Source organism: Artemia sp. Qi Xiang Cuo, chromosome 4 (assembly GCF_049724085.1).
Source record: "Artemia sp. Qi Xiang Cuo chromosome 4, ASM4972408v1, whole genome shotgun sequence".
Classification (NCBI taxonomy): Eukaryota; Metazoa; Arthropoda; class Branchiopoda; order Anostraca; family Artemiidae; genus Artemia; species Artemia sp. Qi Xiang Cuo.
This window is the reverse complement of record NC_142797.1, coordinates 14,253,439-14,271,522: the sequence shown is the minus strand read 5'-3', so window position 1 is coordinate 14,271,522 and position 18,084 is coordinate 14,253,439. Positions and strand designations below refer to the sequence as shown.

Below are 18,084 nucleotides of genomic sequence, written 5' to 3'. Positions count from 1 at the left end.
CACTCAAGATATAAGTATAGTACGAACGCGGAGTGTGCGTTTAGAGTGTACATTTGCCGATCCATTAGCTGAGAGTATTGCACTAATCTCGCTAAATCAATTTAAAACCTATTGGGAAATCACTCCCGAAGGCAGTGTTCTACTAGACCTTGTACCATGAACACCAGTCAAATAATCAATGTATTTAATATGGACCCCTACATGTCAAAATACAGATCCTATTGTCTGCCATCAGAACTTTCTTGGAAAAATTCAAGGTGCCAACAATACCCTGATTATTTTTAATAGCAGTCTGTCGACTATGAAAACCGGCCATTGGTTGAGCATCTTTCAAACAATGAAGAGGAATGAATTTTTTTATCCTCTCGGCCTACCCTATACATTCTACACTCCACACTTCAATAGTTGTATTGTAAGCAGAGGCAAAATCATCATTAAAAATGGGAAGAGAGTACTGGATCTTACGAATAAAAGCTGTGGTTTCCAAGCGCTACTATATTTCGTGTTCAGATGTCGCGGCTATAATTAGAACCAGTTTCTCAACATTTATGTAGACAATCCACGTCTGAACGACTTTATAGTGGAAAATATTCTCTCAGACCTGTATAATATTGATTTTAGTGACCTACGAGTAAAGTGCTTGAAAAATGTATGCGAATTTGTTTATTAATAAAGAAAAAATGTATATAACAATGTCTTTAGTCTTCACTTTAGATTTCTTCTTCTTCGGTGTATAGGCAACTGTAAAGAACCACCAATGCTGGTAGATCATTTGGATTCACTGTATATTGATCTTGATTGGATGCAAATTCAGGGTCACATTTTCTACAGTACAATGTAACTTGACTCTTATCATATCTCTTTGTAAAGCCAATGATACTATTTGCATTCATATTGTGATATTAACGTGTTTCAATTTGTTTATTTGAAGTAATATTACATACAGTGTTTTCAAGTGGTGAATCACATTCGGTAAATGCCAAATAAAAATCACTAGGTTTAAAGTCATAATAGTCAGTGTTGTCACAACGATGACGCAGAAACCAATTTGTCTTGTTACCACAACAGTTGAGTCGTAGACCTGATTCTTTCTCCCAAATTAATTTAAATCTACGACGATACCAATCTCGTAGAAATAAACTATCCCATTGATCACATTTGTCATAGTGGCAATTGGAGCATAGATGTCCTCTAGGGTGAGAGTCACAAATACCTTCAAGACATGAATTACAGCCTTTAATTTGTACTGCACATCCTTTATGTAATTTACAGGGATTGCATAATTTGTACTTTTCATTATATTCATCAATTATTGTACAATTCTCACATGACGACCAACTGTCAAGAGTGTATATGCATAGTGGACATGCATAGAACATTTTTTTTTTGGTTTCCGTTGTCAACTCTCTCACAGCTAAAAAGAAACTGGTCCAAGTTCGATAAATTCACAGGGGAAAGGGAGAAGAGTAATTCTGTGACGTTACATAACCTCTTTCGAAGGGTGGGTCATCTACATAGAATCTATGGCAATGTTTTCAAAAGCATATCCACGATATTATTCTGCTTTGTTTAAATTAATATTTCAATAAATTGAGTAAAAGCATTTCAGTGAGGTCGTATAAACTTCATAAAATAGTCCAATGGGGGAGAATAAGTTTTAATTATATAGTCAAGTGTTCCGTGGGAGAATATTTTCCTTTGAAGGGATAACTCGAGAAAATCATCATACAGAATCAATTGTTTTTCCATAATCACAAGATTCGACCTAGTTCTCTCTTTCTTAAATTTATTCATTTTTCAATCCTATCACTCTCACTGCTGACTCTAGACTAGCCACGATTCGTTCTACTTCAAGAATATTAGATAACTCAAAAAAAATTCTAACATAAAGAAAAGGGTAACATTTTCGATTTCGAAACAATTTTATTGAGCGTGTATAAATACAACAATAATATATATTACACATGTACAATTATCTATATAACTTATTGTCCTCTATATGCTTCACTATTGCATTTAAAGTACTTTGAAGTCTAAATTTGCTCAAAGATAAAAATTTAAAAAATAAAAGATTAAATTTGCTCAAAGATAACACATATCTTGCATATACTTCATCCCATTCAAGACAAAGCCGTGATCACCTTGTGATTTCTACCGCTATGTTTGGTGCTCTTGTATCATTACTGCTGCTACCAACTCCACTATCAACTTCTAATAGTGTAATCATTCCACTCATTATTACAAATATATCTTAATGAATAAAGTCAAACTGTTCTCACCCTTTGAATTCTAATCTCACACAAATAGCAACTATAGTAGAAAATTGGTCTTATATTCACAACGACCTTGTCCTCTTAGTAAATCAATAATATTGTACCGTTAGTATTCAATGCGCATATGCATTTTCCCCGTAGTATTTCCAATTCCCTGATTGGCCTAGAAATAACACTTTTACCAAGGACATTAAATCTCGTCCCAGGTTTTACCAAGAACAATAAAACTCTTTCAGGCTTTTACCAAGGACATTAAATCTCTTCCAGAAATTAGAAATGGGTTCCTACTAATGTGAAGATTTCTTTGTAGATTGGCAGATTTAAGGGAAATGGGAACTTCCTGGGAGGGTATAAGGAGGCTCTGAATAGATTAGGATGGGGGAGGAGCGTGAGTAGTTGTGTTGGCCTCAGGCGGCTAAGTACTTCGTTGAGTTGTTAGTAGTAGTTAGTATAATTAAATTATTATGATTTGCGTCTGGAGCCACATCATTTTCAATGTTCCAGTGGTCCAACATCCCTATATTTGAAGCCGATAGGTAAAAAAAATGCATGCCCTACAGTTAAATGGACAAATGTTAATTTGTGTAATTGGTGTTGGAGGGGTCTTAGCCCTCTCTGTACCTCCAATTTAACATCCTTGAAAATCCTTGTATGACAGCGCTTCAAACAAGATGCAACATAGCGAGATGCAAGATAGAAAGGGGCTTCTGGGCGGCCTACGGATGCCGCGACATTGGAAAGGTCTCGCTTCGTCCTCCAATCATAGAAATCAAAAATGCTTCGTGATTCCGGCTCAAGGAAGGTGCAAAAGACATAACTTTGTTCTAAGATGCCGGTAGTAGGAGGGTTCGGTGGGGGAGGGGCCCTGGCCCTTTGTTAGTCTCAAATTACACAGATTGAAACCGGCTGACCGTTTTTGGTTTAAACCAAGGTTCAACAAAATCAAAGGTCCAAAATGCTTACTTTTCTTTAAAATTGGCTGTAAAAGGGCACAGGGTTGAGGGCTCAAGAGCCTTTTGCTCCCTAATCATACAGACCGAATATCGTTGCATCATTTTCTTTTTCAAACAAGCTGCGACGTCCTTCCTTTCTTCGAAAGTATTGGCACTGGGAGGAGGAGGAGAAAGGATGTGCTAGGGAGGCAGCAGGCTTTGTTTGTGGCTCTCATAATAAAGGTTCAAAGTCTGTGTCATAATAATTAAAACAAAATTCAACATAGCTATATTTCTGCTAAAAAGGTGAGGGAGGGGATGATGACGGCCGCACTGTGTTTCGACCTAATCTTTGTACCTAACCACGACTTGTCTCGTTTGCATTGAATCAGGGGCGTATTTTTGTGCAAAGTCATTATCTGTTGTTTTTGTTTTTTTTTTCTACGTAAACCACAGCAATAAAGTGGTCAGCCCCTATAAACTTCCAAAATAGTGTATCTCACGGGAAGATTTTTGTACAGAACAACGAATGCAAGGATGCTTTCATCAACTGGTTAATAGAACTGATCAGCATTAAAAGAAATTAAAACTTAAAACAAAAATGTCAACGACACTATAAGAGACCGCGCCCCCTCCCATGAAGCAGGACAGGATATGATAGGCCCTTAATTGAAACGGCATTGAGAAAGAAAAATGCTACAACAGTAAAACAGGAAACAGGAAAAATTTTTTAAGCAACTGCTGAATTAAACCTTATTGCACTTCGAGAGGTGGCTCATGGGAGTGGTATCCCTCTAATGTTTGGAATTTGCTGTCCGTTCTAAACTTTTATCGCTTTTAGTGACCCTCGCCGATAAAAGCAAAAACAAAAGAAATTGGATATAGAAAAGAAATTTATATCGAAAGAATTTATTTTGTGTGCTCATTTCAAAGATACAAGATTCTATGTTACAATTTACGCACTATAAATTTTTAGCAAAAAAAATGAAAATTTTAGAAAAAGGAAAGTAAAAGGAGGTATAATATTGATGAACATTATAAAATTAGGTTAAACAAATTTATTAGCCTCCTGTCTCCAAAACACTAGAATTAGTATTTCTCTTGAGACGGGCACTTATAGGCGCTTTTTTGGGAAGAAGAGATGGTACCAAATCAGTGATAATAGAATCTCAGGAGCGGATTCATTCAAAAATAAATAATTCTTTAGATAATTTATTCTTTAGATAATTTAATTACAATAATTTAGGCAACAAAAGAGATCAGATCGCATAAGGTGCCATTTCTGGCCTGGTGCCATTTTCTGCTTTTCTGCTGCTTTTCTGCTAGGTGCCATTTTCTGCTTCAAACGCAATAGGGCTATGATCGATTGAAAACTTTGAGACGCTGAAACAGCTTAAAACTAGGAATAACACTTGAATAAAGCCTCATTGATTAGCTCCAGGAAAAAAAAATTTAAACAACCCTAAAAAAGACCTAAAATATACAAAAAAAGGTGAGGTAGAAGATTATAGATAAATTTTAAAAGACGCATTTTGGGATTTTACCTTTAATTCGAATGGGGTTGATGACCGAAAGGGAGGAAGCAGATCCGAGATTGAATCGTATTCCTCGAACTTTGAGCCAATTTGTCGAAACTCGAGTTGAAAGATACGTCCGTCCATAGTAAAGACATCTAAATAAAAAAGAATAAACTAGAATAAAACATAAAAAAGATATAAATAAAAAGGATTGTAAATTTTCACATTTGGTTTAGGCATAGTTTTTCTTTGAAATCCACCCATAGAAACGTGTAGGAAATAAATTAACCAATATCGTTATCGATATAATTATCGTTATCGTTATCAATATAATTATCGACTCACCAATTACAATATTACTTCACCAAACTAAACAGATTAATTTAAAACTTAAAGACATCCTTTTAAAACGATAACCTAAATTGAAAGTCAAAAATTTCTTTATTCTACAAAATTTTCCGTCCTTTTCTGTAAACTAATTTTTTTGTGATTATTTTGTGATAAAAACCGTTTGAAATCTATATCATTTTCAGCAAAGCTGAAATGATACTCAGGCTTTTATGGGATGGGAGGGGCGAAAGTCCCACTCTTATAATATATGATCGTTTTAAATTTGACTGAATTATTTACTTCAATTTATGTCCGAATTAGGATTAATTTTCTGATTCATAATTTCAATTCGCTTTCAGTTTGAATCATTTAATTTTGCTTTATTTCTTCTCATTTTGGCACTGATATCGCCCTCTACTTTATTGGGGAAAACTTTTTTCTTCATTTTTTTTTCTCGTTATTGACGTAAGTTCCTGTTTTAATTGACATAGATTTGCGACGGTGTAAATTTTAGGAGTATCAGCAAAGATTTATTTGAGCTTTTCTGATAATTAAATAAAAATAACAAGTTATTTCAACTGAAAATATTAAGCAACAGTAAAACTTAAAACAAACAGAAATTATTACGTATAAGAGGGGGTTGCCCCCTCCTCAGTACCTCACTCTTTATGCTAAAGCTAGACTTGTTGTTCCAATTATTTAGGAATGACTCCTGTTGTACAAGGATCATTTAATTAGAATAGTAAACTTTTTACAAATTCAAAAACACTTTAGCGTAAAGAGAGAGGTACTAAGGATGGGGCAATCCCCTCATATACGTAATGATTTATGTTCGTTTTAAGTTTTAATGCTGCTCCTTACTTTCAGTTTAATTTTTTTTTTCTGATAGTTTTTTAATTAATGCTGGGGAATCCAGCTCCCCCTCCCATGGAGAATTCCCTCCCCCCCCCTGAAAACTCCTCCATGAAAAGATCTTCCTACGTAAACACCTCGACCAGAAAATGCCCCCCCCCCCCCGAAATATCTTTATACTTCCCAATAGCCGATACTATATGTAAGCAATGGGCAAAGTTAATAGCTTGCAGCCCTTCTCTCTGCGACTGTGGGGAGTCAAGCCATCCTTAAAGACATAGTTATTAGATTTTTCGACCATGCTGAAGAAAATGGCTATCTCAAAATTTGATCGGACATTTTGGGCAAAAAGGGAGATGGGGTCTATCTGCCCTCCAATATTTTTGGTCAATTAAAAAACACTACAACTTTTGATTTCCGATCAAATGAGCCTTATCCCGATCTTCTAGGATCACTGGTTCGATAAAATTACCTCTGGAAAAACAACACGCATCCGTAAACACGCATCTTGCTTCTGGCAAAAAATTCAAAATTCAATATTTTTGTATATAGGAGCTTAAAGTCTCTACAGTTTATTTATTGGGTGTACTTCCCCTTTTTTTAAATTAGGCAAATTTTCTCAGGCTCGTAACTTTTGACCGGTAACATTAAACTTCATGAATTTTATACATTTGAATAAGCATCAAAATTTGATTCTCTTGGTGTATCTATTATCATCAAGACTGTTTCTTACAGTTTCGGGGGTCCTTACTTACAGTTCGTTACCACGAACTGTATGAAAGAGCTAAAATGTTGGATTTCAATTGGAAGTTCAGTCAAAATTTGAATATTACAAATTTCATCCTCCTTTCAAAATAAAAACAATTTAAAATTATAGCTTACTGTTTTTGCATAAAACTTGTAAAATAATCAAAGTGTCCTTTAAGATCAAGAAGAACCAACAGATTATTAGGTAATTAAATTAGGTAAAATAAATAAGATAATTATTAGGTAATAAAATTATTATGTAAGCCCTTCTATTTTCAACATAAGATACTAGATAACATGGTTAATTAAAATAAAATAAATTGAAACAACCTAGTTTAAATTCCTTCCGTTTTGTAGAGAGAGTGCAAAATCAATGTCAGGACACAAAACCGGCATCCTAGCAATAACTAAAATTAAAATACCCGATGTTTTCTGGACGCACTGCATGCTCCAGAGAGCAGCTCTCGTATGAAAAAAAAATGTGCGAGAAACCTAAACATTTTTACAAAAGTAACAAAATCTATAAACTACATAAAAAACAGTTTATTATCATTTAGATTATTTACAAAGCTGTGTGACAATATTGAACCTATTTACACCTCAGTAGAGTCCTATGTTCCATTTCTATCGAGCCCCTAGGAATTACCATGCTATTCTATAGAAGATCTACACCTTTTCAAAGAGAGTCAGTACTCCCTCACACAGTTTCACTTGCATATTGCAAAAAGCATGCAAAACCTATAAAGTGATTAAACACGTTTTGAAACTACATGCTATTTGCTTGCCTTATGTTCCCTTGGTACCTTTCCAAACAAAGCGATAAAAAAAAAGTGTTTAGCATTTGCGAATTGGACTATACGAACGATGTTAATTGAATAATAGGGAAAAAAACAGAGCTAGATAACATTCGCGAATTGGATCGTATGAAGGTCGAGAAAAAAAAGGGGTGGTCTTATGACTTCACCTAGCTTTACTTCTTCTATGTATACTGTATATTACACAAGTGACGTTTGAATAGTGTTGTCAATTTAAAATAGAGTTTAATGTTATAGTGTAGTAAAAAGTTGATACTAAGAGAGATGTAGATGGCAAGAAAAGAATTTTAATAACGGATAGCTTTACTTCTTCGATGTGTTCTGTATAATACACAAGTGGTGGGGTGATGGGAGCGGGGTGTCTTAGAGTACTTATAGTGCTGTACTGTGGGCCGAATTCCTAGCGTAAAATCCGAATAGATGACTTGAAAATAAAATTTTTAAAGAGAAATGTCTGAAAAGTGTTTTGTGGGAGATGGGTTGATTGGCAGAAGGATCCCTTAGAGTATTTATAGTGTGATAGTGGGGGGCGAGTTGCTAGCGAAAAACCCGTGTGGATGACTTGAAATAAAATTTTGTTTAACAAGAAATCTCTGAAATTTTTTTTTTTTTGGGGGGGGGGGTTGATGGCAGAAGGATCTCTTAGAGTAGTTATAGTGTGATAGTGGGGGGGCGAGTTGCTAGCGAAAAAAGCCGTGTGGATGACTTGAAATATAATTTTTTAACAAGAAATCTAAAAAAACATTTTTGGGGGGATGGGGTGATGGGAGCGGGGTGTCTTAGAGTACTTATAGTGCTGTACTGTGGCCCGAATTCCTACCGAAAAACCCGATTGGATGACTTGAAAATAAAATTTTTAACGAGAAATGGCTGAAAAGTGTTTTGGGGGAGATGGGTTGATTGGCAGAAGGATGTCTTAGCGTAGTTATAGTTTCATAGTGGGGGTCGAGTTGCTAGCGAAAAACCCGTGTGGATGACTTGAAATAAAAGTTTTTAACAAGAAATCTCTGAAAAATATTTTTTGGGGGATGGGATGATGGCAGAAGGATCTCTTAGAGTAGTTATAATGTGACAGTGGGGGCGAGTTGCTAGCGAAAAAACCCGTGTGGAGGACTTGAAATAAAAATTTTTAACAAGAAATCTCTGAAAAAATATTTTTGGGGGGATGGGGTGATGGGAGCGGGGTGTCTTAGAGTACTTATAGTGCTGTACTGTGGGCCGAATTGCTAGCGAAAAACCCGTGTGGATGACTTAAAAATAAAAATTTTAACAAGAAATCTCTGAAAAAATATTTTTTGGGGGATGGGTTGATGGCAGAAGGATCTCTTAGAGTAGTTATAATGTGATAGTGGGGGGCGAGTTGCTAGCAAAAAAACCCGTGTGGATGACTTGAAATAAAAAATTTTAACAAGAAATCTCTGAAAAAATATTTTTGGGGGGATGGGGTGATGGGAGCGGGGTGTCTTAGAGTACTTATTGTGCTGTACTGTGGGCCGAGTTGCTAGCGAAAAACCCTTGTGGATGACTTAAAAATGAAACTTTTAACAAGAAATCTCTGAAAAAATATTTTTTGGGGGATGGGTTGATGGCAGAAGGATCTCTTAGAGTAGTTATAGTGTGATAGTGGGGGGGCGAGTTGCTAGCGAAAAACCCGTGTGGATGACTTGAAAATAAAATTTTTAACGAGAAATGTCTGAAGTGTTCTTGGGGGAGATGGCTTGATGGCAGAAGGATGTCGTAGCGTAGTTATAGTTTGATAGTGGGGGGCGAATTGCTAGCGAAAACCCCAAATGAATGAGTTGAAATAAAACTTTTAACACGAAATCTCTGAAAAAATATTTTTGGGGGGATGGGGTGATGTCAGCGAGGTGTCTTAGAGTAGCTAGAGTGTGATAGTGGGGGGCGAATTGCTAGCGAAAAACCCGAGAAAATGACTTGAAAATAAAAATTTTTAACAAGAAATCTCTGAAAAAGTATTTTTTGGGGGGATGGGGTGATGTCAGCAGGGTGTCTTAGAGTAGATATAGTGTGATAGTGGGGGGGGGGCAAATTGCTCTTCTATGGTTCAAATGTGAAACTTAAGTCCATTTTTGGATCGAAAAATAAAACTATTTCCGTAAAATCTGAGCTAATAAGGGTTTTTGACTGTAAACTCTAATTTTTTGGAAGAAAATTATGGAAAATACAATTCTATGGTTCAAATGTGAAACTTTAGTCCATTTTGGGACCGAAAAATTAAACTTTTTCCGTAAAATCTGAGCTAATAAGGGTTTTTTACCGTAAACTCTAGTTTTTTGTAAGAAAATTATGGAAAATACAATTCTCTAGTTCAAATGTGAAACTTAATTCCAGTTTTGGATACTCATAATGATGAGGACTGATGGTTCTAATTCAATATTTTTTCATAAAAACAAGCTATCTTTTTAAACTTCGAAATTATTCAACTTTTTACGCAGTGGAAGGATATCAGTATTTTTTACGCAGTGTAAGGATTAACACATAAGTCATATCTTTAAAAAAAGTGAAGATGGAGCATTTTAATAAAGCGTGTTCACATGACAATGTTATTGTAGCATTGACTGCCGACAAGGAGAAGTATTTAAACTATGAAACAAGTACAAGTGGTAGCACTATTGGAAATCTATGCCTGCATTGTCATGGGACTAAGGAATTCAATTCCTTTGGAGAACCATAACACTTGAACTCTTATGATGTTAGATATGTGATATTGAGCTTTCCAGAGATGTTTGCACTCAAAGAGAATGCCAGCATAAAAATAATCGTCGATGATAGAGGACAACTCCTTGCTACTGCTGCAGGTAACACATTACCTACTGATACATCCAATCGTCAGCTTTTGGGTATTAGCATTCAACGGAAGTTCAAAAAGAGAAAGGCTTACTCTTCTACTAATATTGTAAACCATATCTTTTCTACGTCTCGAAACTGTTACCTGTGTGAAAATAATGTGATAATAGACAGTGAAAGTGCCAGAAAAATAAAAAGGGCATTGGCAGAAAATATCACTATGGAATATAGAGATGAATCGATGAAAAACAAAGCGCCAGCAAACGTTACTGCCATTGATCAAACAGTCAATGAACCAAATAATACCAAAGACGAAAAGTATATTGAGCCTGTTGATGACACATCAGTAAAAATTGTGTATGACTCAAAATGGAATAATGATTATTCTACTAATTACGAACTAAGAGAAGACAATAGCTACAATATCAAGAGAGAACATGGTGAACTAATTTATGGAACAGATTCATAATGTCCAAAGTTGATCATTGATATTAATAATGTATCATAAAATATTTTTGTATTAATATTCTAAATAGCATTATTTCATTTAAAATATATTATGTATTACATTGTTATGTGTTCATTATTTTTAGAGTAAGCTAGCATATCAAACGTTTAGAATGTCTATTAAAACATCGGAGATGTAAGAAAAGGAATTCGCATACATCTTCTGTCAGACACATGGGATGACATTGACAAAATCTAGGTATCAGAATGAATAAATTCATTATCAACATCCATTGTTGGATATGTCATTATGTCATTATGAAAAAATTGTAAGTAAGTAACAAACTCTTTCTTGAATTCACCTCTTGGATACACAATACAGAAATTTAATTCAGGAAATTATGAAAAAAATTGAAAAAATTCCTTATTAACATTCATTATCGATTGAAGTCACTTCCTAGACAGACAATATAGCACTTTCACAAAATCCAAGCATAAGAGTGATTAAATTCTATATCAACATTCATTTCTCGGATACAAAGGAAAAAGTTAACGTAATATAAGTCTTAGAGTGAATAAATTTTAGTTATCAACATCTTTTGTCAGATACATCGAATAAAATTGACAGAATCTAAGTGTCAGAGTGAATAATTTTTTTATCAACATCCTATGTCAGATACATCAAATAAAATTGAAAAAATCTAAATTTCAGAATGAATAAATGCTTTAACAACATCCTTTATCGGATATGTCAGATAAAATTGACAAAATCTAAGTATCAGAGTGACTAAATTCTATATCAGCATCCTTTTCTCGGATACATAGGATAAAATATCGGATAAAATTGACAAAATCTAAGCATTTATTTCTCGGATACGAGGTTACGTGCGCGCACGTAACCTCGTCTAAAATAACCTTAAAAATGAAATAAAGCTATGTCGACTTTGTATATTTTATTCAAAGTATCCGACAAAGGATGCTGAAAAAGAATTTTTTAACTCTGATAGTTATATTTTGTTAATTATAATTGTTGTAACTGATAAAAAAGGTTGATAAAAAAAAGATTATTCTCTCTGATACTTAGATTTTGTCAATTCTATCTCATTTAACCCATAAAGTGTTGCTGATATAGAATTTATTCAATTTGATACTTAGATTTTGTCAATTTTATCCCCATGTACCTGAGAAATAGATGTTGATATAGAAAGAGTTTGTTACTTACTTACTTACTTACATTTTTTTCATAATGACATAATGACATATCCAACAACGGATGTTGATAAAGAATTTATTCATTCTGATACCTAGATTTTGTCAATGTTATCCCATGTACCTGAGCAATGGATGTTGCTATAGAATTTAATCAATCTGATACTTAGATTTTATCAATTTTATCCGATATTTTATCCTATGTATCCGAGAAAAGGATGATGATATAAAATTTAGTCACTCTGATACTTAGATTTTGTCCATTTTATCTGACATATCCGATAAAGGGTGTTGCTAAAGCTTATTCATTCTGAAATTTAGATTTTGTCAATTTTATTTGATTTATATAACAAATGATGTTGATAAAAAAAAATTATTCACTCTGACACTTAGATTCTGTCAATTTCATTCGATGTGTCTGAAAAAACATGCTGATAAAAATAATTTATTCACTCTAGCATTTATATTGTGTCAAATTTTTCCTATGTATTCGAGATATTGATCTTGATATAGAATTTATTCACTCTTATACATAGATTTACGGAAATTGCTGTATTGTCTGTCTAGGAAGCGACTTCAATCGATAATGAATGTTAATAAAGAAGTTTTTCAATTTTTTTTCATAATTTCCTGAATTAAATTTCTGTATTGTGTATCCAAGAGGTGAATTCAAGAAAGAGTTTGTTACTTACTTACTTACTTACTTACAATTTTTTCATAATGACATAATGACATATCCAACAACGGATGTTGATAAAGAATTTACTCATTCTGATACCTAGACATTGTCAATGTTATCAGATGTACCTGAGAAATGGATGTTGATATAGAATTTAATCAATCTGATACATATATTTTGTCAATTTTATCCGATTTTTTATCCTATGTATCCAAGAAAAAGATGCCGATATAGAATTTAGTCACTCTGATACTTAGATTTTGTCAATTTTATCTGGCATATCCGATAAAGGATGTTGTTAAAGCATTTATTCATTCTGAAATTTAGATTTTGTCAATTTTATTTGACGTATCTGAAAAAGAATGTTCATGAAAAAAAACTATTCACTCTGACACTTAGATTCTGTCAATTTTATCCGATGTATCTGACAAAAGATGTTAATAAATAAAATTTATTCACTGTAACACTTAGATTTTGTCAACTTTTTCCTATGTATCCGAGAAATGGATATTGATATAGAATTTATTCAGTCTTATACTTAGATTTAGGGAATTTGCTGTATTGTTTGTCTAGGAAGCAACGTCAGTCGAAAATGAATAGTACTAAGGAGTTAGTTAATTTTTTTCACAATTTTCAGAGCTAAAGTTCTCCATTGTTTACTAAAGACGAAAATTCAAGACAGTTTGTTACTTAGTTACTTACAATTTTTTCATAATGGTATTATGCAATATCAAAAAATGGATCATCATAAAGAGCGTATTCAGTCTGATGCCTAGATTTTGTCAGTGTTATACCACGTACCTGAGAAATGGATGTTGATATAGAATTTAATCAATCTGATACTTAGATTTTGACAATTTTATCCGATATTTTATCCTATGTATCCGAGAAAAGGATGATGATATAAAATTTAGTCACTCTGATACTTAGATTTTGTCCATTTTATCTGACATATCCGATAAAGGGTGTTGCTAAAGCTTATTCATTCTGAAATTTAGATTTTGTCAATTTTATTTGATGTATCTGGAAAAGGATGTTGATAAAAAAAAAATTATTCACTCTGACACTTAGATTCTGTCAATTTTATTTGATGTATCTGACAAAAGATGTTGATAAATAAAATTTATTCACTCTAACACTTATATGTTGTCAAATTTTTCCTATGTATCCGAGAAATGGATGTTGATATAGAATTTAATCCCTCTCATACATATATTTAGTGAAATTTCCGTATTAAATGTCTAAGCAGTGACTTCCATCGATAATGAATATTAATAAGAAATTTTCTCATTTTTTTTTCATAATTGCCTGAATTAAATTTTTGTATTGTGACCCCAAAAGGTGAATTCATGAAAGAGTTTGTGACTTGCTTACCTACCTATTTACAATTTTTTCAAAATAACATAATGACATATCCAACAATGGATGTTGATAATGAATTTATTCATTCTGGTGCCTAGATTTTGTCAATGTTATCCCATGTGTCTGACAATAGATGTATGCAAATTCCGTTTCTTACATCTCCGATGTTTTAATAGACATTCTAAACGTTTGATATGCTAGCATACTCTAAAAATAATGAACACGTAACAATGTAATGCATAACATATTTTTAATCAAATAATGTTATGTAGAATATTAATACAAAAATATATAATGATACATTGTTAATATCAATGATCAAATTTGGACATTTTGAATATGTTCCATAAAATAGTTCACCAGGTTCTCTCTTGATATTGTACCTATTGTCTTCTCTTAGTTCGTAATCAGTAGAATAATCATTATTCCATTTTGAGTCATACACAATTTTTACTGGTGTGTCATCAACAGGCTCAATATGCTTTTCGTCTTTGGTATTATTTGGTTCATTGACTGTTTGATCAATGGCAGTAACGTTTGCTGGTTCTTTGTTTTTCATCGATTCATCTTTATATTCCACAGTGATATTTTCTGCCAATGCCCTTTTTATTTTTTTGTCAATTATAATGTCTATTATCACATTATTTTTACACAGGTAACAGTTTCGAGACGTAGACAAGATATGGTTTACGATATTAGTAGAAGAATAGTCCTTTCTTTTTCGACCTTCCGTTGAATGATAATACCCGAAAGCTGACAATTGGATGTATCAGTAGATAATGTGTTAACTGCAACTGTAGTAAGGAGTTGTCCTCTGTCATCAACGATTATTCTTCTACTTGCATTCTCTCTGAGTTCAAACGTACCTGGATATCCCAATTTTGTATAACCGGAAACTTAGATTTGAACTTTTTCGGTACCTCAAAAGAATTGATGTCTTTACCCCCACTAAAATGCACGCACAGGTTTACAATAGTGCTACCACTTGTTCTTTTTTCATAATTTAAATACTTCTCCTTGTTGGCATTCAATGCTACAGTAACATAGTCATGTGAACACGCTTTATTAAAATGCTCCATCTTCACTTTTTTTAAAGATATGACTTATGTATTTATCCTTCCACTGCGTAAAAAATACTGATTTAATACATGCAATAGACTAGGTAGTGTCGATAACCGGACATAGAATACCAGTGGGAAAGCCACATCGTGTCTCTGAGCAATCATAGAGTACAATTGTTAGAGCCGTAAGCATATTTTGTCATTTTAAGATACATACAAAAAAAAATAAATAAAGTTGAATAATTTCGAAGTTAAAAAAAATAGTTTGTTTTTATGAAAAAAATATTGAATTGGAACCATCAGTCCTCATCATTATGAGTATCCAAAACTGGACTTAAGTTTCACATTTGAACTAGAGAATTGTATTTTCCATAATTTTCTTACAAAAAAAACTAGAGTTTACGGTCAAAAACCCTTATTAGCTCAGATTTTACGGAAATAGTTTAATTTTTCGATCCAAAAATGGACTAGTGTTTCACATTTGAACCATAGAATTGTATTTTCCATAATTTTCTTAAAAAAACTAGAGTTTACAGTCAAAAATCCTTATTAGCTCAAATTTTACGGTAATAGTTTTATTTTTCGATCCAAAAATGGACTTAAGTTATACATTTGAACCAGAGAATTGTATTTTCCATAATTTTCTTACAAAAAACTAGAGTTTACGGTCAAAAACCCTTATTAGCTCAGATTTTACAGCAATAGTTTATTTTTCAATCCAAAAATGGACTTAAGTTTCACATTCGAACCATAGAAGAGCAATTCACCCCCCCCCCCCTGTCACACTATAGCTACTCTAAGACACCTCGCTGACATCACCCCATCCCCCCCCCCAAAAGAAAAAAATTTTTTCAGAGATTTCTTGTTAAAAAATTTTATTTTCAAGTCATTCACTCGGGTTTTTCGCTAGCAATTCGCCCCCCACTATCACACTATAGCTACTCTAAGACACCTCGCTGACATCACCCCATCCCCCCCAAAATATTTTTTCAGAGATTTCGTGTTAAAAATTTTATTTCAACTCATTCATTTGGGTTTTTCGCTAGCAATTCGCCCCCCACTATCACACTATAACTACATTACGATATCCTTCTGCCATCAAGCCATCTCCCCCAAGAACACTTTTCAGACATTTCTCGTTAAAAATTTTATTTTCAAGTCATCCACACGGGTTTTTTCGCTAGCAACTCGCCCCCCACTATAACACTATAACTACTATAAGAGATCCTTCTGCCATAAACCCACCCCCCCCCCAAAAAAAAAATATTTTTTCAGAGATTTCTTGTTAAAATAATTTATTTCAAGTCATCCACACGGGTTTTCCGCTAGCAACTCGCCCCCCCCCACTATCACACTATAACTACTCTACGAGATCCTTCTGCCATCAACCCATCCCCCCAAAAATATTTTTTCAGAGATTTCTTGTTAAAATTTTTTATTTCAAGTCATCCACTAGGGGTTTTTGCTAGCAACTCGGCCCACAATACAGCACTATAAGTACTCTAAGACACCCCACTCCCATCACCCCATCCCCCCAAAAATATTTTTTCAGAGATTTCTTGTTAAAAATTTTATTTCCAGTCATCCACACGGGTTTTTTCGCTAGAAACTCGCCCCCCCACTATCACACTATAACTACTCTAAGAGATCCTTCTGCCATCAACCCACCCCCCCCCCCAAAAAAAAAAAATTCACAGATTTCTTGTTAAAAAAATTTATTTCAAGTCATCCACACGGGTTTTTCGCTAGCAACACGCCCCCCACTATCACAATATAACTCAGCTAAGACATCCTTCTGCCAATCAACCCCTCTCCCCCAAAACAATTTTCAGCCATTTCTCGTTAAAAATTTTATTTTCAAGTCATCCACTCGGGTTTTTCGCTAGGAATTCGGCCCACAGTACATCACTATAAGTACTCTAAGACACCCCGCTCCCATCACCCCACCACTTGTGTATTATACAGAACACATCGAAGAAGTAAAGCTATCCGTTATTAAAATTCTTTTCTTGCCATCTACATCTCTCTTAGTATCAACTTTTCAGTATAGTATAACGTTAAACTCTATTTAAAATTGACAACACTGTTCAAACACCACTTGTGTATTATACAGTACTGATCGAAGAAGTAAAGCTAGGTCAAGTCATAAGACCACCCCTTTTTTCTCCACCTTCATACGATCCAATTCGCGAATGTTATCTAGCTCTATTTGATTCCCTATTATTCAATTAATATCGTTCGTATAGTCCAATTCGCAAATGCTAAACCCTTTTTTTTATCACTTTGTTTGGAAAGGTACCAAGGGAACATAAGGCAAGCAAATAGCATGTAGTTTCAAAACGTGTTTAATCACTTTATAGGTTTTGCATGCTTTTTGCAATGTGCAAGTGAAACTGTAGTGTATACCATATGAGGGAGTACTGACTCTTTGAAAAGGTGTAGAACTTCTATAGAATAGCATGGTAATTCCTAGGGGCTCGATAGAAATGGAACATAGGACTCTACTCACCTCCCTTTTGTACAACAGTGGAGATTGCTGACTATCTTGTGCCAAAATGACTGAGTGGATTTGTCAACTCAAAGTGGAAATTGTAATTTTTATAAAAGAAAAACAAAACGAGGACGCAAATATATTTAGGGATGATAATTTAATTATTAAACTGACTTGTTTGGTAGATATTTTAGAAAAATTAAGATTTTGGAACAAATTGATGTAAGGCCCAAAAACATCTATTGGTTCAAAAAGATAATTTGAAAGTATTCATAAAGTATGGAACTATGGAAGGCGAATTTGGGAAAAGAAGTTTGATATTTCTCCACTTTTAAACGTATGCGCCCAAGATAACATAGAAGCGAACAAAAATCCATTTCTTGAGCCCTTGGATACTTTGTTAATCCATTTCACGAATTATTTTAATGATCTCAATTTTAAAAAATATGCTTGGATACAAAATTTATTTATCGACGGAGAAGATTAGAAATTTGAATTAACTAGTAATGAGAAATAAAACTTGATTAAATTAGCTTGTGATGATCATTGAGCTTAAATTAG

The 18,084-nt window shown here is 33.7% G+C and overlaps 1 protein-coding gene across 1 annotated transcript in view; it reads right to left on the bottom strand.

Moving 5' to 3' along the window:
* Positions 1 to 18,084, bottom strand: part of LOC148952798 (WD repeat-containing protein 11-like) — a 311,667-nt gene that overhangs the window by 97,295 nt on the left and 196,288 nt on the right. Inside the window, exon 9 of the mRNA XM_089087426.1 lies at positions 4,750 to 4,877. Coding sequence (XP_088943552.1) covers positions 4,750 to 4,877 — 128 coding nt within the window. The remainder of the gene's footprint in view (positions 1 to 4,749; positions 4,878 to 18,084) is intronic.